The following is a 24,372-nucleotide window of genomic DNA, read 5'->3' on the forward strand; positions in this document are numbered from 1 at the left end:
TTGACTAAGAATGGAAGGGGGAACTAGAGGAATCAACATTTATCAGATGGCTACTATGTGCCAGGCATTGTGCTAAGTGCTTTCTGAATATTATTTCGTTTGATCCTCACAAAAAACCTTGGAGGTAGAATGGAAACAATGATTTAAAGACTTGCAGTACTTCAAAAAAATTGAATATAACTTATGTATTATGATGGAAAAATGTACTTAATTAATTTAGTTACAAAATCCATTTTATTTCCTTTTTGTGAATAAACTCTATGATTGATAATGACACTGTTTTTTTTTACACTCTTCTTAAGAACCTCTAAATTTTGAGTTTATCAATAAGGTATAATCCCATATGTTAATTCTTTTCCTTCTCTTACTGGAAGTACAAAGGAGAGAGCTGTCAGAGTCCGAGAGAGACAGAGAGAGACAGAGAGAGAGAGAGAGAGACAGAGACAGAGAGAGAGACAGAGACAGAGAGAGAGAGACAGAGATAGAGACAGACAGAGAGAGACAGAGAGACAGACAGACAGACAGAGACAGAGAGAGACAGAGACAAAGAAAAGAGAATGAAGAGATACTGAGAAAGGTTCAGAAGAGAGATAGGAGAGGGAGAAGGAAGGGGAGGAGAGATAGAGAGAAAGGAGAGGCAAGGGAGAGAAGAGATGAGGGGAGAGAGGAGCTTTGGTTCTCTCCTTTTACAACCTATTGAGTGAACGGCTTTTCCTCAATCAGTTGCCAATCATCTTTGACCATCTCCCATCCCTTTAACTTTGAGCCAAGTGTACATGACCATCTCCACAGGACCAGAACAGACACACTCAGGTCCAAGGATGGTGCCAGGAGGAGCTAGCACTTAGGAGCATGCACAGCATGCTTTGCCTGGACCCTCTCACCTCCCTCTCTTTGGAGCATGTGGAAGTATTCAGTGACTCTTTCCTTTCTTCTTACTGTGTGGGTCTTTTAACTGGTTGCTGAGTTGAAACTAGGTGTATACAATAATATACTAATTAGCCAAATCAATCTATTTTCCTCCCTGGCTGTGTTTGAGTAAGGTGTATGAACTGTCGTGGACCTCCAGGTGGGGACGTTGGTGTAAGGGATTGTATCACGCATTGCACACTAGACTCTCACTGAGCTTTTCTGCTTTACACTAGTAAACACCTATTCACTTTACACTCCACTGTTTGTGTCCTCCTCCTATGGTCACAGAGCTTACTCAGGAAAGCTTAAAAAGTGTCCATAAGTGTTACTTAATTCAGAGCTTTATTAGAACACCAAGCTAAGATGCTGTTCTATAGAAATTCTTTATTTAATTCCTAATAATTCATCATTTAAAGAAGAGCTGAAATACATAGCAATGATAGTATTAGATTTTTTATGTCCATGTTAGTAAAATACTTCATGTAATAATGCTTTTTTTAACTGAGTAGAAATAACTTCTCTATATAGAGCTCATGGATATAGGTCTCACAAATGTGGCAAAAATATGACAAAGGCCCCAGATAGGTTTTTTTTTATCGAAAAAAAGAATCTCCTCTTTCAATAATTTCCTTCTAAAAGCTCTATACTAGAGAGATTTGAATTAATGTGTGAACACATTTGGAAGCTCCAGTCGTGTGTCTCCATCCCTTTTTTTCTTTGATTTTCTTCTGTGTTTCGACTTTTTGGAGGAATGGTGTGATACTTGCTTTAGGTATCTTGTCAGCATTGATGTGGTTGACATTAACCTGCAGAGGATTTGGTCAACGTCATAAATGGACTGATTTTGTTGATCACCATTTGATGAAAAATTATCTTCTGGCTAAAAGAAAGAAACAACCAACAGCATAAAACATTTTTCTTTCTGGAGACCAAACCTAACCTGTTTGTGAATATATGAACTCAGACTCTAGTGATATGTTCCCTCCCTAATTTTCAGTTTTCTAGCCAACACATCATTCTGAAGGGAATGTAGAAATGAAGGCATGCTGTTCTTTGCATTCTCCAACCCGTCTCTACCCCAAAGGAGAATCCCCTTGATAGACAGTTATCAGGTTCTTACTCAGTAGCAGGCAGCTATGCTATGAGACTGAATTCAGTTCAACTTAACCAGGAAATAGCAAGGATTAACTCGTTCAACCCTTGTCATTCCTTTCTCTGAACCTGGCCACATCTTATTGTGCTCTCTAGTGGGCTATTCTTCTAGTGTTCAGCTGACTTCACAGGTGCTGAAACCCTGCCATGCTGGACGACTTGCTGTCTCTTATAAGTGTCTAGAGGTTTTTCCAAGTTTGGGCCTTTGCTTGTGACTATAATGCTCTCCTCTCTATCTCCACGTATTGAAATAGTGTCTATTTTCTAAGACTCAGTTCAAATTGTACCTTTTGAAGCCTTTGTTGATTGTACTAGTCAGAAATAATCTTTCTGTTCTTATATTGATTTATTATTTTATATCACCTTCTGCATTATGACTACTTTATAATTATTTAATATTTGTATATATATGACTTTCCTCTTGATAGACCAAAGTCGATAAGGTCAAGGACAATTATGTACATAGCACAGTAGTTTACATGTTGTAGGTGCCTGATAAATTGAATAAATCGATGAGAACTTCTCTTAAGCAGCAACTAGGTTTTTCTGGAGTCAGGAAAACCTGAGTTCAGAAGTGGCCTTGGGAAATTAATAGCAATGTGACCCTGGACAAGTCACTTAACTTCCATCTGCCCCAGTTTCCTCATCTGTCCATTGAGGATAATACTCAATAATACTCACCTACCTCCCAGGGTTATGATGAGGATAAAATGAGATAATATTTGTCAAGAACTTTGCAAATCTTAAAGCACCAAATATATTAGCTATTATTACTGTTGTTATGCTAGTGAATTATTCATGTTGCATGTCTGTGATTATAGGATCATAGATAGAGAACTGGAAGGGGACTTCATAGTTCAACTTCATTCTTATAGGTAAAGAAACTGATGTGGAGACATGGTTCACTGCCTAACACATGGCCATGGAAATGCTGCCAGGCATGGGATCTGCACCTAGGCTGTTCTTGGCCCCAAGTCCAGCATACCAATACTACTCTATACTGCCTGGTATCATCTAGGGAGAAGGAAAGCTCAAGAGTGCCATCTAACATTCTGCTCCCCGTTTCAAAGCCCCCTTTGCCCCAAATCACAGGCCTATAGAATCTCATTGTTAGGAGGGCACTTAGTGAATATGGCCTACCATCCACACTGGGAAGAGAACTTCCCTATTTATAGCTCAGAATTGAAGCAGAGGAAATGACAAAGATCAACAGACAGAACTTACTGAGGCATAAAGCCCTACTCCCGGGCATGTCAGACAGATCCAGGGTTGGGGAACATGCTGCCTTGAGGTCACATGAGGCCCTCTAGGTCCTCAAGTGTAGCTCTTTGCCTGGATCCAAACTTCACATAACAAGTCCCTTTAACAAAAGGATTTGTTCTGTAAAACTTGGACTTTGTCGAAAGGCTGCACCCAAGAACCTAGAAGGCCACCTGTGGCCTTGAGGCCGCAGGTTCCCCACCCCTGGAACTTAGTCTATAAAAACCCACAGAACTTAAGAAATGAAGGTGAAGGGAGACTAACCTAGAAAGGGCAGAATTTGGGTATAAGTAGATGTGAATTCTTCTCCACCCCTCAGAACCTTTTTTTGGTTATATAAAGAGGCAGCATAGTATAATGGAAAGGGCATGGCCATAAGGAACTGGGACGAGGCATTTGGAGGATAAAGTTTGCAAATTGAATCTCCCCTGATGTCATGTTTAAAAATTCTGCTGCCATATTTTCAAGACTTCTGCAATACATTGAACTTGACTTATTCCAAAGTAAATACCTTCAGTGGAATTTTTGGCACTCAAATAATGTACATTTTACAGAGTAATGTACAAGATCTGGTCCTTCTCCCACAATTACCAGCTCTAGGTGTTGTAAGCCACCCACTTTGTCTACCCCTAGTACTCATTTAGACACCAGAGTTTTGGTTTTGGCTGTGGCACTTACTAGCTGTGTGACCTTAGGCAACTTACTTATTGTTCCTGAAACCCAGTTTTCTCATAGTAAAATGAGAAGTTTAGACAAGCTAAGTGTTGCCCAATAGCCTGGTAAAATTTTTCAAATTCTCTCCTGTGGACTTTAGTCATCTCAGTTTCAAGGTTGGCTCAGGGAGCTGGCATCATGACCTTGGTGAGATAGTTTGGAGGGAGAGGAAAAGAAGGTTAGGAGGAAAAAGTCAAAGGGTGAAGGTGGAGGAGAAGGAAGAGTCAATTTTTTGAGTTAATAAGTTTTGCAAAGTAAGGACCTTTGGTAGTAATTGTTTTTTGTCTGTGTCCTGGTTAAAAAAAAATTGCTATGATTTCTGCCAGTCAAGTTAATTTAAATAATTTATAAATTAAATATTTTATATTTAGGTATTTATGTACTTCTATAAATGTATAGGAAACTGGCTTCAGAATCCTAAAGGCCTGATAGAACATGTGATTTCTTAGTGCACCAGGACCCTCTTGAAGACCTCAAAATGGACCCGACCAGTGTGGCAGTCTACATTGGTAGAAGTAGTTTCTTCATTGGGAGTTCCTTACACTAGAAATTGAAGCAAGGGGCCACTAAGTCATACATAAGGCTGCCTGCAGTTACATATTGACTTGGAAACCACATATAATTATCTATGTTCTATTATATTTTTATTAATTAAATTAATTATTAAAATTAATTATTAATTTAAAATGTTTTCCAATTACATTTTAATCTGGCCTAGGCTACGCTTGAGAGTATAAGCCTGCTGTTTGATACCTCTGCTTTACACCAACAAAATCACAAAACCCATTCTCCTTCTTCTCCACCCTGTAACTCTCCCCCCAGAAAGAAAATTAAATATGCTAACATTAGCATTTGGATACATCTTGAACTCTTAAAAAGTTTGCAGTGCCTGGACCTTTTTATAAAATAGTAAGAGTCAAGACCAGAAGTTGCAATGCATTATCTTTTTCAATACTTTTTTGGTGGGGAGAGGAATGGATTTGTGATTTCAACCATTGCACATCAATCAGCAAGTGATCTGTAGCCTACATTATTGGACACTTTGCTGGAGGATGTGAAATTAAGTGACTTGCCTCTGGTCACACTCCCAGTATGTGTTAGAGACAGGCCTGGAAACCAAGTCTTCTGGGCTCTGGGCCACTTCTCTATACACTAAATCTTGCTGTCTTATCTCTAAGCAGAAATTCTTAACCTGAGATCCATGAACATTTGTTAAATACAGTTTTAGAACTATAATTTAATATAATTTATTTCTTTTGTAATCATCTTATATATTTAATTTTAAATTTTGTACATTTAAAAGTTTATTCTGAGGCTTTACCAGACTATCGGAGGGGTCCATGAGGCAAAAAAAAAAAAAAGGTTAAGAACCCCAGCTCCAGTGGAAACGGGTTTGGATTGGCAGTCAGGAGATCTGAATTCTATACTCAGTCTTGCCAAATAGTTCTGCAATCAGTGATTTAAACTCTCAGAGCCTTAATTACTTCCTCTGTGTAATGCAGAAAATATATTTTCACTGCTGACCTTATTGGGATGTTGTTTGTAAAAACAAAGTATTATGTAATCAGTGTGAGTTGTTATGAAATGTACTGTGGTACTGTGACCTTTTTTGTTGAGAAAGCACAGAGTACTTAATCAATATTATTCTTATGAGATAGATTAGCGACAGTAGTATATTGCAAATAACCCATTGGCAGATGCAAGAAATATATATATTTTGGTCCCTGAGTTTTACAGTCCTAAGAGACAAAATTAACCATTATGTATTCAGTTGGTGTGTGTGTGTGTGTGTGTGTGTGTGTGTGTTTGTAAAATGTCACCCTTTGCTGAAAAATCTCAGGGCACAATACAAGAAAATCATAGGATAGCACATGGAAAGTTTAGTGATCTGTCCGGGGGCTTCTTTTACTTTCCCCAAATAATGTTCTTCCTTGGCAAATTATATACAACCAACAAGAGCTATTTCCCCCAAATGATGTTGGGGATTTTCCCAACATAAGGTTGACTTATAGTGAGGATAACCTATTTTTAGAATGACACACTACATTCATTTGTGTTCTTGAGGTGTTTGCAGGTATGTATACCTACATTATAAAACATTTTCATTACAAATTTCCATCACTACTTCACCTTCCTTGTGTGTTTCTTCCATTGGGTCCAAAGATAATGTCCAGATAAAATAGTCAGGATTACAAAGAGAGTTTCCACTAAAATATAAGAGAGCTTGGTACAACTCCAAAAATTGTAGCCCAGCTGGTCCAGAGAGTAGGGCAAATAGGAAGGTGGAGGCGTCAGCTGCATCAAGTCTACTTCCCCTGGAAAAATCTCCCATCCAACCTTTGCCCAGGTTGTTCTAGCACAAATGCAGAAGCTCTCTTTGACAAAGCAGATGGACCATAGAGGAATGACTAGAGACAGGCCTTGAATGAACATGGTTTTGTTTTTTTTTTCCAGCTGGGAAAAAAAATTCTGGTGAGTTGACTTTGTTTGTGCTAGAGGCAATGTCAGAGATTGAGCAGAAAAAAGTCCTTAAAATTCACAATGAAATACTTTAGGTCCATTTTAAATAGCATGATATTTCAGTCATAGCATTTCAGATGAGAGCTATAATTTTCTGAACCAGGGCAGCAGTAAGTTGGGGAGCATTGTGACATCGTCAAATGGACTGATTCAAGGATAGTTCTGTGAGGTCATAAAGAACTTCAAAAGTTCCTAAGTTGGCAGGATTAGAACTAGAAGATGTAACATAACCTTCCTGCACTGTGGATTTTTTCCTCTATGTGTGTGTCTGTTTATTTGATTTTTATAAAATCCCTTTTACTCAGAGAAATGAAGGCACATTTCACATAAATCATGAAACTATAAATCTGTGCCAAATATTTAAGTTAAGTAATAAAGATGGATAGTATAGCCAAATATTTTAAGTTTATGGGTAAGTATAGTGAGACAGTGGAAACAGGCAGAAGGAAAAGGAATCAGGAGCAAGATTAGCTCTCCCTTGACAGCTCTATATGAGGCCTCTTTTGAAAGAGCAAAGAGATGGAAAATAAATTTTTGTGATTTTGAAGTTGATATATCCTGTTTTAAAAGGCAGCCAGGTGGTACAGTGGATAGAGCACAGGGCCTGGATGCAAGAAAACCAGAGTTCAAATTTGACCTTAGACATTTACTAGCTGTGGGTCCCTGGGCAAGTCACTTAACCCCATTGGCCTCAGTTTCCTCATCTGTAAAGTGAACTGGCAAAGGAAATGGCAAACCACTTCAGTATCTTTGTCAAGAAAACCCCAAATGGGGTCACAGAGTCAGACATAACTGAAATGACTGCACAATAATAACAACATATCCTCTTTTAATATTTCATAAAAAACCCTGATATATATATGTATATATATATGGATATATATATATATATATATATATATATATATATATACACACACATTCCTTCCAAGTATAAACTTCCTTATAGGGTGATGGTGACTAACATATACATACGTTTGCTCTTTGTTAAAAGAAAGAACAGGTCACTTCAGGTTTTCCCATTAAAAAAAATTCTTCATATTTATCACTCCTTCTGGAACATTAATATTCTACTATATTCATGTAGTCTACTAATACACACACCTTTTTCAGCCAATTCCCAATCCAATTCCCAATCCAATTCCCAATCTTTGGGTGCATAGTTTGTTTTCCCAGTTTTGCTATCATAAACAGTGTTTCTATGAATATTTCAGTACAGATTGGGCTTTTACTGAGATCAATAACTTCCTTTGAGTGTAAACCCAATAGTGAGATTGTTGGGAATATTATTATGAATGATTTTAAAACTTTTTTTTAGAAAATTTCAAATTATTTTACAAAATAATTGTATCAGTTCACAATTTTTCCAACAGCAAATTAATGCCTGTTTTCCTACATCTGCGCTAATTTTGACATTCTTTTGTGTGCTAAATGATACCCATGATATTTTAATTTACATTTCTCTGATTATTAATCATTTCTGATGCTTTTAAAAATGACTGTTGATAATTTTAATTTCTTTTTTTGTGTTCTAGTCATATTCTTTCACCATCTTTGAGAAATAGCTTATAATCTTTTAGATTTGTGTTAAATTCTCTATAAATTTTGGATGTCAGACATAAAAATCTTACAGGTGTTTTGTGTAAAGTTTTTCCTGGTCTTTTTTTTTCCTTTTTCGTCTATCTGTATTTATTTTATTTTTATAAAAGATTTTTTAAAAATATAACGTTGCCTATTTTGTTTAAAAAATTACTCTTTATGTCACAGCTAATGAATTTACCTTGCCCATTAGTCATGATTGTGAGAGATATAATTTTCCATTCTCCAAACTTCTTAATGATGTATCTTTTCCTATTTATTTTGCTTATCCATTTTTAATTTCTTGTATTCAATGTATATGTAATATAATTTAGGATAAGATGCTTAGCTAAGACAATTTTCTATCAACCTATCTACTTTCCCCTAGCTATTGAATAAAGAGGTGTTTTTTCCCTTTTCTCCTATACATTGTGTTCTTGGTTTAACTTCCAGTTAGTTAATACATTTTGTTATTATTTCAAATGTTATTTCTCTATATATCTCTTCTTCCTGGTTTTTCTTAGCTATATAGAGAGTCTCAATAATTTTTGTTGCCTTTTACGGATTTTCTAAGAAAATCATATTATCATCCAGAAATAGAGATACTTTGGCTCATTTTTGCCAGTCCTCATTCACTATTTTTTTTTTTTTTTTGCCTTTTGGAGGGCAATTGGTGTTAAATAACTTGCCCAAGGTTACACGGCTAGTTTTTTGTTTAGTGTCTGAGGCCAGAACTGACCTTGGGTCCTCCTGACTCCTGCGCCACCTAGCTACCCCCTAGTCATATTCTTTCACCATCTTTTGAGAAATAGCTTATAATCTTTTAGATTTGTGTTAAATTCTCTATAAATTTTGGATGTCAGACATAAAAATCTTACAGGTGTCTTGTGTAAAGTTTTTCCTGGTCTTTTTTTTCCTTTTTAGTCTATCTGTATTTATTTTATTTTTATAAAAGATTTTAAAAAAATATAAAGTTGCCTATTTTGTTTAAAAAAATACTCTTTATGTCACAGCTAATGAATTTACCTTGCCCATTAGTCATGATTGTGATATATATATGTATATATATATATATATATATATATATATATATATATATATATATATAAAATTTCTTTTTCTCATCTTATTTCCAGAGCCAACATTTCCAGTATCATGTTAATAAATAATGGATATAGTGGGCATTCTTGCTTCACTACAGAGCCATGGGGAATATTTTCAGTATTTCTGCATCATAGATAATGCTACCTCTTGGTTTCACAGAAATTTTTTGTATATATTAAGGAAAGATTATTTCATTCCTATACTTAAAAAAGCCTATGCTTTGTAGTGTTTAGCATAAATGAGTGCTATATTTTAATGAAGGATTTTTCTGTATCTATTGATATAATAAAGTTGTTATAGTACCTGGAGTGCTCCTATTTTCATATGGTCTCCCTAGTAAAACAATACCAGGATCAAGGGGTCCTGTGACTCTTGATTTACTCAAATCTGTGGCTGATGCAACGAGGTGGCTCATTGGATAGAGTGCTGAGCCTGCAACCAGGAAAACCTGAATGCAAATCCAACCTTAGACACTTGCTAGCTGTGTGACCTTGGGCAAATTACTTAACTTTTATTTACCTCAGTTTCCTCAACTGAAAAATGGGGATAATCATAGCACATGCCTCTCAGAGCTATTGTGAAGATCAGATGAGACATTTAAGTGTTTAATACAGTGAGTGGCACTTAGTAGGTACTATATAAAAGCTTATCCCCTTTCTTGATGAACTCTTCTCTGCCCCCACCCCCAATTTGCTTATTTTCACTAGTCAGAAGGAGTCAGGAGCAAAAGCATTTATTAAAATAACATAACAGAATAGTAGCAATGGAGTATTCCTTCCATAAACTTGGGACACTCCCACCAATTTATATACCATCATTGGCAATGATGATCATGTATTAGGAGCACACATGTGGAGAGCTTGTGTCCAGGGCACACAATAATGACAGATACAAAAAGATCAGGAATGTGTGTGGCCATAGTACCCATGTGGAGGGGTGTATATTTAGGGAATGTATGTGTCCAGGGTACATATGTGGAAGGGCACCTTATCTGTTTGACATTATAGGGCTGGTGGTGGCTTCTGCTGGTACACTGCTCCTCGTGGGCCTGCTTCCCAATGGGCACTGATGTTTATAATAACATTTTATTCCTGCTTTCCATTGGGCATTGCATCACATCTCTCTCTGCTGATACCCACTGGGCTTCAACTGGAGTCTTCAGCTACCATTTAGGAGGAGTGGTTTCTACCATCTCTTTTTTAGCTTAAAACCCAAAAAGAGCTTCAGTTCGCTTTCAAAGACAGGGAGGCACCTCTTATATCCATTCATTGGACTAGGAAAGAAAACCCAGGTTCTTTTTCTCCATAAAGAGAGTGATGTCTCAGTTCCCAGAGCCTCCAGAATCCGGGCTCTTTTGGAACATAGAATAGCTAAATAGCCCAAATGCATTTATACTATCTTCTGAACTCCTTGATAGAAAGCTCCTAATTCTTTTCCTAATTGTCTATTTGACTTAAAGTCAGAAGGTTTCCTTTAGAGGCAGCATGGTATAGTAGATAAGGCACAGGCCTTGGAGTCAGGAACTTGTATTCAGATCCCACCTCAGATACTTACTAGATGTTACTAGATGTGTGACTGGGCAGATCTCTTAACTGATGCCTCAGTTTCCACCACTGTAAAGATTGCCTACCATCTCAGGTAGGAGAGAGGGGAGGGAGGAAGGGATAGAATTTGGAACTCAAAACAAAAAAAAACTCAGTGAATGTTAAAAAAATTGTTCTTACATGTAACTGAGGGAAAATAAAATATTATTTAATAAAAAAAGAAGAGACAAAAACAGCCATTTGTGGTGTGAGTTACAATGGTGATTCCTTTCATGTATGGATTGGGCTAGATGTCTAGATGTCTACACTTAATTTCTGTAGGACACAACAAATTTTCCTTTGTTAGCTGGATTGATTGTTCTTTCTTAAAAAAAAATATATATAATAGTATGTTTATAATTTTATTTATGATTTTTCCATTATTTTCTATTTTTATGTATTTGGACTCAGTAGAGACCTGGGCTTAAATGCCCCTTCGGAAAATTTTTAACAGTGGGACCATGAGGAAGTTTCTTACTCTCTCTCATTCTCCCCATCTGTAAAAAGGGATAATGATGTCTATAGTACCCATTTTACAGGGTTGATATAAAGATCAAATAAGATAATATGTACAAAGAGCATTTTTAAAAAATTTTTTTTATTTTTAAGCAATTGGGGTTAAGTAACTTGCTCAAGGTTACACGGCCAGTTATTTCTGGGTGTGGTGCTGAGTGTCTGAGCCCGGGATTCGATCTCCAGGTCGTCCCAACACTGGAGTCGGTGCTCTTACTCGCTGAGCCACCTGACCGCCCCCAAAGAGCATTTTGTAGATCTAAAATGCTAGTTAATATCAGTTATTATTACGATTTATTGTTCCTGGTTATTAAGCTAATTTTTTTTAAAGAATAACTATCTTGGGGGGTGGAGCCAAGATGGCATAGTAAAAGCAGGGACTTGCTTGAGATCTCCTCCAAACCCTTCCAAATAGCTGTAAAAAAAGACTCTAAACAGATTTAAGTGCTGTAGAAACCACAAAATGACAGAGTGAAACACATCTCCAGCCCAAGACAGCCTGGATGGTTGACAGGAAGGGTACATTGCACCCAGTTAGGAGCACAGCCCCTTATGGGCCATGCTGGCACAGACAGGGTGGGAGCAGGCCTCAAGGGACTGAATTGCTGGCAGCTGTGGCAGTTTCCAGACTTCTCAACCCACAAATGCCAAGGAGAGCATGGAAGGTCAGTGGGGAACTCTGTGGGACCTGGGTGAAAGAAGAGTGAGGTCTGGCCCCAGCCAGGGGGTGGTGGTAGCTGCTTCCAGAGCTCTGGGCCCACAGACTGTGGGGGATCCAGTGACTGATACAAAACCCCTGAAGCCTCTCTCACCCCCATTGGCAGCACAGTGCTACCTTGACAAAGAGTTAGAAAGTCAACTATTTGTGTTTTTTATTTTTTTAATTAAATTTTATGTTTATTTTTAGTTTACATCATTAATTGCCACAAGATTTTGAGTTACAACTTTTCTTCCTGTTTTTCCCTTACCCACCACCCCAAAACAGTGATCCCACTGTATACCCCGTCCCCCAATCTGCTCTCTCCTATATTCTCCCCATGCCCCCTCCAACTTTCCAGTAGGGCAAGATGGATCTCTATACCCCAGTGCCTGTATATCTTATTTCCCACTTGCATGTTAAAAAAAAAAAATATATATATATATATATATATATATATATATACACACACACACACACATATATATATATATATTAAACATTTGATTTTAAAACTTCGAATTCCAGATTCTTTCCCTTCCTCCCTCATCACCCACCCTTACTGGGAAGATAAGCAATTCAATATAGGTTGTACATGTGTAGCTATGCAAAATATTTCCATAGTGGATATATAGTGAAAGACTGACTATATTTCCCTCCATCCCATCCCACCCCCACTTGTTCTATTCTCTACTTTGATCCTGTCCCTTTTCAGAAGTGGGTGCTTCCAACTTCCCTTCCCCCCAGCCTGCCCTCCTTTCCATCGTCCCCCCTCTCATCCCCTTCCCCCCTACTCTCCTGTAGGGTGAGATACCCTATTAAGTGTGTATGTCATTCCCTCCCTAAGCCAAATTCAATGAGAATAAGGTTGTCTCGTTCCCTTTTGCCTTTCTGTTCTTCCCCTCTATTGTAACAGTTTTCCCTTGCCTCTTCTATATGAGATAATTTACCTAATTCTATCTCTCCCCATCTCCTCTTATTATATTCCTCTCTCACCTCTTAATTTCACCTTTTAAGTATCATCCCTTCCTGTTCAACTGGTCCTGTGCCTTCTGTCTATGTACACCTGTACACATATATACACACATTCACATATGTATTCATATGCCCATAAACCCTCTTATGTAGACATATGTGTATATGTGTGTGTGTGTGTGTATATATATATATATATATATATATATATGTTTCTATTCCCTTCAACTATTCTCATACTGAGAAAAGTTTCATAAGTTACAATTATTATTTTTCAATGTAGGAATGTAAATAGTTCAACTTTGATAAGTTCCTTATGATTTCTTTTCCCTGTTTACCTTCTCATGCTTCTTGTATTTGAATGTCAATTTTCTATTCAATTCTGTTTTTTTCATCAAGAATGCTTGAAATTCCTCTGTTTGATTGAATGACCATATTTTCCCCTGAAATGTGATGCTCAGTTTTCTGGGTAGGTGATTCTTGTTTTTAATCCCAGCTCCTTTGGCCTCCAGAATATTGTATTCCAAGCCCTTTGATCCCTGAGTGTAGAAGCTGCCAGATCCTGTGTTATCCTGATTTGTATTTCCACAATATTCAAATTGTTTCTTCTTGGCTGCTTGTGATATTTTCTCCTTGATCTGTGAACTCCAGAACCTGGCTATAATATTCCTAGGAGTTTTATTTTTGGGATCTTTTTCAAGAGGTGATTGGTGGATTCTTTCAACCTCTCTTTTGCCCTCTGGTTTTAAAACATCAGGGCAATTTTCCTTGAGAATTTCTTTTTTTTTTTTTTTTAAAGCAATCGGGGTTAAGTAACTTGCTCAAGGTTACACGGCCAGTTATTTCTGGGTGTGGTGCTAAGTATCAGAGCCCGGATTTGATCCAGGTCATCCTGACACTGGAGCCAGTGCTCTTACTGGCTGAGCCACCTGGCCACCCCTTCCTTGAGAATTTCTTGAAGGATGATTTCCAGGTTCTTTTTTTTTTTTTTTGCGGAGGTAAATTGGGGTTAAGTGACTTGCCCAAAGTCACATGGCTACTAATTGTGTCCAAGTGTCTGAGGCCAGATTTGAACTCAGGTCCTCCTGACTCCAGGGCCGATGCTCTATTCACTGCACCACCTAGCCTCCCCAGGTTCTTTTTTTGATCATGGCTTTCAAGTAGTCCAATAATTTTTAAATTATCTCTCCTGGATCTATTTTCTAGGTCAGTGGTTTTTCCAATGAGATATTTCACATTGCCTTCTATTCTTTCATTTGTTTGGATCTGTTTAACAGTATCTTGATTTCTCATAAAGTCACTAGCTTCCATTTGCTCCAATCTAATTCTGAAGGAATGGTTCTCTTCAGTGAGCTTTTGAGATTCTTTTTCCATCTGGCAAATTAGGCTTTTTAAGGCATTCTTCTCCTCATTGGCTTTTTGAGCCTCTTTTGCCATTTGAGTTAGTCCGTTTTTTAAGGTGTCATTTTCTTCAGTCAGGTTGTTGACTCCCTTTTCATGATTTTCTTGCATCATTCTCATTTCTCTTCCCAGTTTTTCCTCCACTTCTCTTATTTGGTTTTCAAAATCCTTCTTAAGGTCCTCTATGGCCTATAACCAGTTCATATTTTTTCTTGGAAGCTTTTGGTGCAGGAGTTATGATTTTGTTGTCTTCCTGCCATTCCATGCTTTGATCCTTTTTGTCCCCCAAAAAGGAATCCAAAGTCGGATCGCTGTATTTGCTTTGCTTCCTTTGCTTGCTCATGTTGCCACTCAATTACTTGACTTTTGAGCTTTTTGCCACAGTAGAACTCTGCTACCAGAGAGGAAAGCTTTGTCCCAATTTGCTGGGGTTTTCTCAGCTGCCAGAGCTATTAGTTGGGTGCCCTCTCTGAAGCCTCCACACCTTCTGGCTCACTGGTCACACCCCAGGACTTCCACCCAAGACAGCAATACAGATCCAAGCAGGTTAAAGCAAGAGTGATTACCTGTCAGACTGGTTCCTTCATCCCCCTATAATCTGCAGGCCAGGGGCTCTGAAGCAGCCATGTGGTGGCCACGACTGGCCACAGTGTCTCAGCTGCTTCTCACCTGATGGCAGAGGCCAGACTGCACTTCTGGACCACTATTCCCAAAGACCACTGACCTCTCACTTTGTCTTTGGCATTTATGGGTTGATAATTCTAGAAACCACCACAGCTGCTGGTATTCTACTCTCCTGGAGTCCCTCCAGGTTGGGCCTCCCTGGGGCTAAAACCCTGGGCTCATGGGGCTCAGCTCAGCTCACAGCACGCTGTGATCTGACCTTTCCTGCCAGTCTGCCAGGCTGTCTTCAGTGGGAAGTTCATTTCTCTCTGTCACTTTGTGGGTTCTCTAGCCCTAAAGTTTGTTTAGTGTCATTTTTTATAGGTATTTGAGGTGGTTATGAGGGGAGCACAGGGAGTCTTCCTGCTTCAATGCCACCATCTTGGCCCCTCGAGATGAAAGTCAAGTATTTGGCTAGGAAGATGAGCAAACAGTGTAAAAAAAGTCAGACTATAGAATCTTACTTTGGTGACAAAGAAGACCAAAACATACCAGAAGCAGACAACAAAGTCAAAGTTCCTACATCAAAAGCCTCCAAGAAAAATATGAATTGGTTGCAGGCCATAGAAGAGCTCAAAAAGGATTTTGAAAATCAAGTAAAAGAAGTAGAGGAAAAATTGGGAAGAGAAATGAGAGTGATGCAAGAAAATCATGAAAAACAAGTCAATAACTTGTTAAAGGATGGAGTGGCTAGGTGGTGCAGTGAATAGAGCACCAGCCCTGGAGTCAGGAGGACCTGAGTTCAAATATGGCCTCAGACACTTAACACAAGACTAGCCATGTGATGCTGGGCAAGTCACTTAACCTTAATTATTATACCTTCCCCCCTCCAAAAAAAGCAAAAAAAAAAAAACCTTACTAAAGGAGACCCCAAAAATACTGAAGAAAACAACACCTTAAAAAATAGACTAACCCAAATGGCAAAAGAGGTCCAAAAATTCAGTGAGGAGAAGAATGCTTTAAAAAGCAGAATTGACCAAATGGAAAAGGGAGTCCAAAAGCTCACTGAAGAAGATAATTCCTTAAAATTAGAATGGAGCAAATGGAAGCTATTGACTTTATGAGAAATCAAGAAATTATAAAACAGAACCAAAAGAATGAAAAAATAGAAGACAATGTGAAATATCTCATTGGCAAAACCTCTGACCTGGAAAACAGATCCAGGAGAAATATTTAAAAATTATTGGACTACCTGAAAGCCACGATTAAAAAAAGAACATAGACATCATCATCTTTCAAGAAATTATCAAGGAAAACTGCCCTGATATTCTAGAACCAGAGGGTTAAATAGAACTTGTAAGAAAAGAATAGCTATCTAACTAGATTATAAGCTTCTCATGATAAAGGGCTATTTCTTACATTTATATATTGGGTTGTTAAGCCCTCATCCTAGAGTACTACTGAGTACATGGCAGGTATTCTATGAAATGATAGACTTCTTGGGTACAGGCTATAGCTCTTGTTTCATCCCTGCATTCCTAGGACCTAGCACTTGAGCCTAGGAGACAAGAAATATTTGAGGCACTGAGCTGAATAAATAAGTGCTTTCTGATTAAGAAGTTTCTTTGTTGAAGTTCCATGAAGACAACGTGGCAAGCAGAGTAGATTTTTGACAAGGTGGTGTTGTTATTTTTTAAATTGCACTTTTAATTTGTATTTTTTTCAGTTGCTCACCTGGCTCTGAAAAAATCCATTGCAAGGATCCAAGCAGTAGTTACAGATCCAGAGAAGGCGCCAGGAAAGATGCACAAGGAAGACAAGGTATTTTGCTTTGCTTTTATTCTGAGAACCCCCATGTTTCTAGATCTTGATGATAGCATCATGTATATGGACACTTGTGGTTTTCATTAATTACTTCATGAATGAACAAATAAAACATTTGTTTGGTTTTCAATTTTATTTTTTTCTTAGAATAAAACATTTATTAAGCAAAGCTCTGTGCTAGTCATGGTGGGGTACAAATTAAACAGGAAGACAGTCCCTTCTTTCAAGGAGCTCACATTCTCATGGGGAGGATAATGGATGTGGAAAGTTTCAGCCAAAAGTAGATGGAAAGGTCCTATGGGTGCAGCAGCAAAGCAGATGGTCATGTCTCTTATTTTGTATCATTTCAACTTATAGAATGGTATCACTTTTTATCTCATTTAATCCATGAGATAGTCCTGTGGGGTTGGTAGAACAAATCAGATATTATTATGCCCTTCTAAAAGAAGAGGAAAGCTAATAGACAAAAGAGTAGCTAATTCCCATACATAATCAATCAGCAAACAATTATTAAACACTTCCTATTTGCCAGGCCCTGTAATTAAATTAATTGTTTTTGCTTTGTTGATTAATTAAAAATATTTAATTAATTAATAGCATAACTATTCAGTAAGAGAGCAGGGGTTTTGACTGAATTCAAATGCACCCCTGTCTCCATCTTACATCTCCACCATTCCATTTTGCAGATGGGTTCTGATCCTAAACTGCTATTACTGCTATTATTACATGACGACCTCTGATGAGAGAGAGGCTCACCAAGGTCAAAATAGATCATTATTGAGCGACACGGAAATGTGTCAAACATCAAGAAGAAACCAAAAAGATCCTTTTTGTTCCTGAGACACAGACTCTGATTGTCAGGAATGTGTTTGTGTTTGGGTCTTGAACTCATGAATTTTTCTCCACAATTCTCTGGGTCTTCCCTTAGGGATTTTGTACTTCTGTGAAAAAAGAAGAACCTGAAGCAGCCCCCTCTACCCTGAAACAGTTTGATAATCCCCCCCTTTCAAAGGACATGTATCAGGCCTGAGCAAGGGAAGCACTCTAGAAATGATTACATTATATAATGAGACTTCTCCGTGGCTTGGTCGGTAGCCCATTGATGAGAGAGTTTTGTGGATCTGGTTACAGCAGATTCTTTACAATGAATAATCCTAACCAAAAAAAAAAGAAACAACTTTCTTTTACCCATCTGTATAATAGGCCATGCTTTCCAGTGAAAGAACCATATTGTGTGTAGTTTGCATTGTAAGGTGAGATAGGAAACTAAGGTAAAACTGTGTTCTGTACTGTTGGCTTTTTTCCCAGTTACCAAGCACAATAACTCTTTAGTGTCCTTATTTCTCCTTATCTCAAACATAAAAAAAACTCTTCTGCAATAAAATCCCTTTTTGGGGGGTGGGGGAAGGCAAAGCAGTTGGGGTTAAGTGACTTGCCCAAGGTCACACAGTTAGTAAGTGTGATCAAGTATCTGAGGCTGAATTTGAACTTGGAGCCTTCTGACTCCAGGGCTGGTGCTCTATTCACTGTTCCACCTAGCTGCCCCAATAAAATCCCTTCTTGAAATCACAACTTTCTGCTCTTCCCATCCCCAGAATATTCAGAATTGTTGAATAAAAAGGACATTGAATAGGGGTGAATCTTCTACACATGCCTTTAAATTTTCCCCTTCTGTGTTAGCACAGAATAGTGCTTCTTTTCACATGTAATTTTATTACAGAGAGCAGACTCTATTCCTTTTCCAACTCTTGCAAATTTGGCATGTGTTACTTGTTTTTACAGTATTTGTTGATTTGAATTTTCACGTGGTCAGGGACTGCAAAGAGTACCCTGTAAGGCATTGGAGTGCTTCTTTTTTATTCTTTTATAGGTGGCAATCTCCTGCTGGTTTGCTGTCTTAATTATCTATTTGTCAAACAGGTTTAAGTAGCTTTTAGGAAAGAGTATTTATTGAGATGAAGCAGTAAGAAAAGTTTGTATAAAGCATCCCTCCAAAAACTTACAATACACTTTCTCCCACAAATCCATAGAGAGTCCAGGGGAAAGTATACTCAAGCTTAGAGAGCATATATGCCAAAGGACTAACTCAGATCCTGGAAGTCTTCAACATATTGCTTTTTAGGTATGGTTTAGTTTTTCTGTTGGGTTCTTTGTAGAGCTGAATCTTAATCTAGTCTTTCCTTAGCTCCTGATACAGTCATTGCTCTCAGTTGTTCCAGAGACCGTGCTAGGAGGCCAGTGGGAAGATAGGAATCCCATAGGACCTCTGAAGTTGAGAAGGCCCTTCTTCTGCCAAGGTGGAGGTAGGGGGAGGAGGAAGGAAGAGAGGGACACCAAGGCCAAATCCCAAGTGTTCTTTTTTTTTTTCAAGTGCTCTTTCTTCAGACAACTTCTTTTTAGGGAGTTCAGATGTAACACCCTCCTTGTTTGCTGCTTGCTGGAACCCAAATCTCTTGACAGATGCTTTTTAATAACCTGGATTCTGAACTGGCTTTTTATTTTCTAGACAATCTATGAAAAGGCACTAAGTCTTCTTCTTCGGCGTACTCCAGTAGTTCCTAAGACATTTCCCAATGAATTTAATTGTTTTACTGATTGACTAAGACTTGTTCTCATCTTATTAAGGAATAATATAAGGGTATCTTATCTTTACTTTGAGTGAGGATTGTGTGACTTGATTGATTTACTCAATAGTTCTTTTTGTATCTCCAGGTTTAGCATAGTGACTGGCAAATAGCTGATGCTTGATAAATATTTGACTCAACTGACTGATTAATTCCATCTTTCACAACAAAATGGGCAGGTTGGTGGTGCAGTGGATAGAGCACTGGAGTCAGGAAGACTCATTTCCCTGAGTTAAAATCCAGTGTGACCCTGGCCAAGTCATTTAACCCTGTTTGCCTCAATTTCCTCATCTGTAAAATGAGCTGGAAAAGGAAATGGCAAACCACTCCAGTATCTCTGCCAAGAAAGCACTAAATGGGGTCACGAGTCAACCATGACTGAAAATTACTGAACAACAAAATTCACAACAAAAGGAACCTTAACAATTTTTTTTTTTGGAAAAAAAAGGAGGTTACTCAAGGTAGATGGTGATAATAGGCAAGACAGAGAAGGCAGAGCTTCAAAATTTCATTCTGTCATCCCCTTTTCCCACCTATGCATATACATTTGTATCTAAGATACAAATTCCACCCCTTATATAAATGACCTTGGGCAAGTCACTTAACCTCTCTAAAATTTTCCCTCCTTTATATAATTTCCCCCTTATCCCTATAAACTATTTCCCTCATCTATCAAGTAGAATAATAATAGGACTTATAGGATTGTTGTGGGGAATCAAATGAGATAATATAAAGTATTTTGCAAACCTTAGAGTGATATATAAATGTCAACTGTAGTTATTATGGTCACGTGAGATGGCATAGGTCACTACCACCTCAGATTATGAGAGGGAATACTGTTTCCTTGGCAACACTATTTGGAGATTTCCTGGGGTTGTTTCCAGTGGGGGTGTGAGTTGTTGACCTTTTAGCAAGTGGAATTAAAAATCCCCATTTCCTCTTTAGAACTTTCTCATCAGTGCCTGCCGGGCCAAAATGGAGTGGCTTGAGCTCCATCCAGAAACCACTATAGAAGAGCTTGTTGTACAAAAACAGCAACTGGAAGACCTTGTGAATCCTATTTTTGTGAAAATGGCCACACCACGTGAGTATTAAACAGGAGAGCTGTTCAATGGGAAAATGCCAGTAAGGATGAATATTAAGGGGAAAATATTTTTAAGATGTCCTAATTTCCCAATATCTTTTTCTACCAACTGTAGTCATAAATATTTTTTGAGCTTATCATTACTAATTGGTCCATTAGTTTAAAAGTAGTTGTAGTTCTCTACTATAAATGGTATCAGCTTACTTAACCTTTTAGATGCCTGCTTTCACTAAGATTAATGTCATTCCACTGACATAATTTCATACTGGATGTCAAATGCTATTTTTTTAAACCATTTACACAGCACATTGACTTGGAAAATCTTAGAATTGTCAGCCAACAGGCAGCTAGGTGGCACAGTGAATAGAGCACCAGTCCTGGAGTCAGGAGGACCTGAATTCGAATCCAGCCTCAGACACTTGACACCCTTACTAGCTGTGTGACCTTGGGCAAATCACTTAACCCCAATTTGCTTGTCTTCTCCACTCACAAAAAAAGAATAGTTAGCCAATTGAGAATATTATACACACGCACATAACATATATTCATATATATGTTATATAATATGTTAAGATGGAAATATCACTTAATTAGGAGTCAGAAGAACTGAATTCTAATCTAGGAGCTTTGACTGATTTGCTGTGTGATGTTGGACAAGTCATTTAGGCTTTCTGACCCTTTGTGTTCTCATATGTAAAGAGAAGATGTTGGATTAAATGACCTATAATGTTGTATTAGTTCTAAAGTACTTGGATTCTAATTTGATACGTAATAGGAAGTTCTGCCCCTCTTCTTCTGAGTCTTTTGGGGATCCCTCAAATAGCCTGGAAAGATAGGAGATGAGAGGAAAAATGGAAAGCCAATAAGTATGCTTTTCCAAATCTCAGAAGACTGAGTTGGAGGGCCTGATATGAGTGGAAGACAACACTATCCATGTTCTGGGGAAGTTAGGCATTAAATGGCTACTTCTAGAGTAGATTAGGGACATAATACATTATAGTACATGTTCATAGTAATTTAGTGTTTGATAAACCCAAAGATACAAGCTTTTGGGACAGAAACTCACTATTTGCCAAACTACTGGGAAACAGTATGTCAGAAAGGAGCTGTAGTCTAAAATCTCACACCATATACCAAAATAAGGTTCAAAATGGATACATGATTTAGACATAAAGAGTGATAAGCCAGTCAGGGGAACATTAAATAATTTACCTGTCAGATCTATGAATAAGGGAAGAATTTAGTATCAAACAAGATATAGAGAGAATTAAGACATATAAAATGGATTATTTTGAATATATAAAATTAAAGAGTTTTTGCACAAACAAAACCAATGTAACCAAAATTAGAAGGAAAGCAGAAAACTGGGGAAAAAATTTATGACAAGTATCTCTGATAAAGGCCTCATTTCTCAGATATATAGAGAACTGAGTCAAATTTATAAGAATACAAGTCATTCTTCAATTGATAAATGATCAAAGGATATGAACAGGCAGTTTTTAGACAAAGAAATCCACACTATCTATAGTCATATGAAAGAAAATTTTTAAATCAGTACTGATTAGAGAAATGCAAATTAAGACAACTCTGAAGTACTACCTCATACCGATCAGAATGGCTAAAATAACAAAAAGAAAAATGATAACTGTTGGAGAGGATGTAGAAAAACTGGAATGGACACTAATGCATTGTTGGTGGAGTTGTGAACTAATCCAGCCATTCTGGAAAGCAATTTGGAACTCTGCCCAGAGGGCTATCAAACTGTGCATGCCCTTTGATCCAGCAATACCACTGCTAGTTCTGTATTCCAAAAAGATAAAAAGAAAAAAAGGAAAAGGCCCCATTTGTACAAAAATATTTATAGCAGCTCTTTTTGTAGTAGCTCTGAATTGGAAATTGAGGGGATGCCCATCAACTGGCAAGTGACTGAACAAGTTATGATATGTGATTATAATGGAATATTATTGTGCTATAAGAAATGACAAGCAGGTGGCTTTCAGAAAGATCTGGAAGGACTTAAAAAACTAATGTAGAGTGAAGTGAGCAGAATCAGGAGAACATTGCACACAATAATGGCAGTTTTGTACAATGAACAACTTTGAGTGATTTAGCTATTCTCATCGTTACAATGATTACAGTCCCAAAGGAATCATGATAAAAAATGATATTCACCTCCAGAGAAAATACTGATGGTGTCTGAATACATATGGAAGCATAATATTTTTTATTATTTCTTTCTTTTTGGTTTGAGTTTTTTCCCCATAAAATGATTAATGTGGAAATATATTTTACATGATTGTATATGTATAACCTATATCAGATTGTTTGCTATCTCAGGAAGTGGGGAGGGAAGGAAGGAAGGGATAGAATTTGGAACTAAAAACATAAAAGAATGTTAAAAAAAATTGTTTTTACATGTAATTGAGGAAAAATGAAATGTTTTTTTTTTAAATGGCTACTTCACTATGAGCTAACCTTGAGCTCACTCAACCTCACCATGACTTGATCTAGAGTAGGGAATAGGTATTTACACATTCATTGATAAAACACAGGAAAGAAATGTTTTAACAACTATGTGGTAGAACTTGAGAATAAGGTAAAGGTGATCACCTTCAGTTATAGGAAGAGGAGAAGTCAGTATGAGGATGAATGGGGGTGGGGGGATGAGGAAGGATTAAGGAGCTAAATAGAAGAACTCAATGGAAACTGAAGTTAATTGACAGGGGAGGATAAGCAAGATAAAGCTGTGAGAAAAGGGAAAGGAAGTAGGGTGTGGCTAAGAGTTCTAGAGACAAAGGGAAGAAAGTGGAGTATGATTGTACAGTTGTTAAAAGCAGAAGCTGGGCTGTAAAAGTGAAGTGTGAGCACCCAAGGTTAGTTAAAAAACAAGGCTGAACATCTCAGGATCAGAACAGGGATAATTTTGCAGTGATTTGCCCTGAGTCTGTAATGTTTGTATTTCTGCTACAGCCAAGTGACTTATGTATGCTCCAAGATTATGTTTGTTTTCTTCCTAGAAGAGAGGGGAAGGGATGCAAGGAATAACTCTCCACACTCTAGACTAGCAGTGAAATGTTCCTAAAAACGAAACACAGCAATAGGGCTGCAATGGGGGAAGGAATCTTAGTACGATGCATGGAAGATGGTAGGTACTTCATAACTTGACTGATTGATTGATTGACTGAAGTGGCAGAGGGGAAATGTCACATGGAGAAGGCAGAGAAGGAAGAGGATGGATGTGCACTAGGCTATAAAACAAATCTGAGACTTTCTGAAGACTGGGGTGCTGGAAATTCTAATGGGTAAGCATTTCCTCATCCACACGGAAATGGTAAAGTATAGCCACAGAGTCAAAATTACCCAGGAAAGATCCAGTGAAGAAGAGATAATGCATGTGGCTGATGACTTCCTGCCAGGATTACTGAGACAGCTATTTGTTGACTTGATAGCAACAATAAAGAGGCCTGTTGTCTTCTTAGGGGTTGTAACCAGGACTTAACAGAGAATGTTTCATGTGCTGTCAAAACAAATGACTACCCTCCACTTCTGGTGGTTCATTTGGGTACAATACTGCTTGAAGGAACCTATAAAATATTGCCAAAGATTATACTGTCTTAGGCAAGAAACTGAAAACCACAGAGGATGTAGATTGTGTTTTCCTTATTGTTGCCCATTGAAAGGAAAAAAATGCATCAAAGAAAAGTTGATTCAGGAAGGGACTCATGAGAATGGGATTTGGATTTTTGTGCTGCGGCTTAAAACGATGGAGTGCTAGGCTGTTGGTCAGGGATAGAGCACACCTAACAAAGGTTAGTAAAAAAATTTATT

At 37.8% G+C, this 24,372-nt stretch overlaps 2 protein-coding genes across 3 annotated transcripts in view; one reads left to right on the forward strand and one right to left on the reverse strand.

Moving 5' to 3' along the window:
* Window positions 1–24,372, forward strand: part of ANKRD45 (ankyrin repeat domain 45) — a 55,341-nt gene that overhangs the window by 26,631 nt on the left and 4,338 nt on the right. Inside the window, exons 4-5 of one of the 2 annotated variants that reach the window (XM_069065559.1) lie at window positions 16,739–16,833; window positions 20,406–20,544. In XM_069065559.1, the coding sequence (XP_068921660.1) occupies window positions 16,739–16,833; window positions 20,406–20,544 (234 nt within the window). Of the gene's footprint in view, window positions 1–16,738; window positions 16,834–20,405; window positions 20,556–24,372 lie in introns of those variants that run through there. The other variant, XM_069065560.1, reaches the window with a different exon arrangement.
* On the reverse strand, window positions 1,574–6,471 carry TEX50 (testis expressed 50). Its single transcript, XM_069065607.1, has 4 exons — window positions 6,164–6,471; window positions 3,361–3,396; window positions 3,050–3,158; window positions 1,574–1,792 (listed from the first exon to the last, which is right to left on the reverse strand). The coding sequence occupies exons 1-4, from the start codon at window positions 6,469–6,471 to the stop codon at window positions 1,574–1,576; spliced, it is 672 nt and encodes a 223-aa protein (XP_068921708.1).

This window comes from Petaurus breviceps, unplaced genomic scaffold, assembly GCF_028583685.1.
Source record: "Petaurus breviceps papuanus isolate PSGF00001 unplaced genomic scaffold, PetGlider_PUasm1.0 90692, whole genome shotgun sequence".
In the NCBI taxonomy this organism is placed as follows: Eukaryota; Metazoa; Chordata; class Mammalia; order Diprotodontia; family Petauridae; genus Petaurus; species Petaurus breviceps.

What these genes read in the sequence shown, in the direction of transcription:
- TEX50 (XM_069065607.1), bottom strand. Translation starts at nt 6,471, where the DNA reads ATGTTCATTCAAGGCCTGTCTCTAGTCATTCCTCTATGGTCCATCTGC. An exon ending in AAACACACAAGGAAGGTGAA is followed by an intron (nt 3,397 to 6,163) that starts GTAGTGATGGAA and finishes GTTTGGATCCAG; the next exon opens with GCAAAGAGCTACACTTGAGG. An exon ending in GAGGACCTAGAGGGCCTCAT is followed by an intron (nt 3,159 to 3,360) that starts GTGACCTCAAGG and finishes GAGATTCTATAG; the next exon opens with GCCTGTGATTTGGGGCAAAG.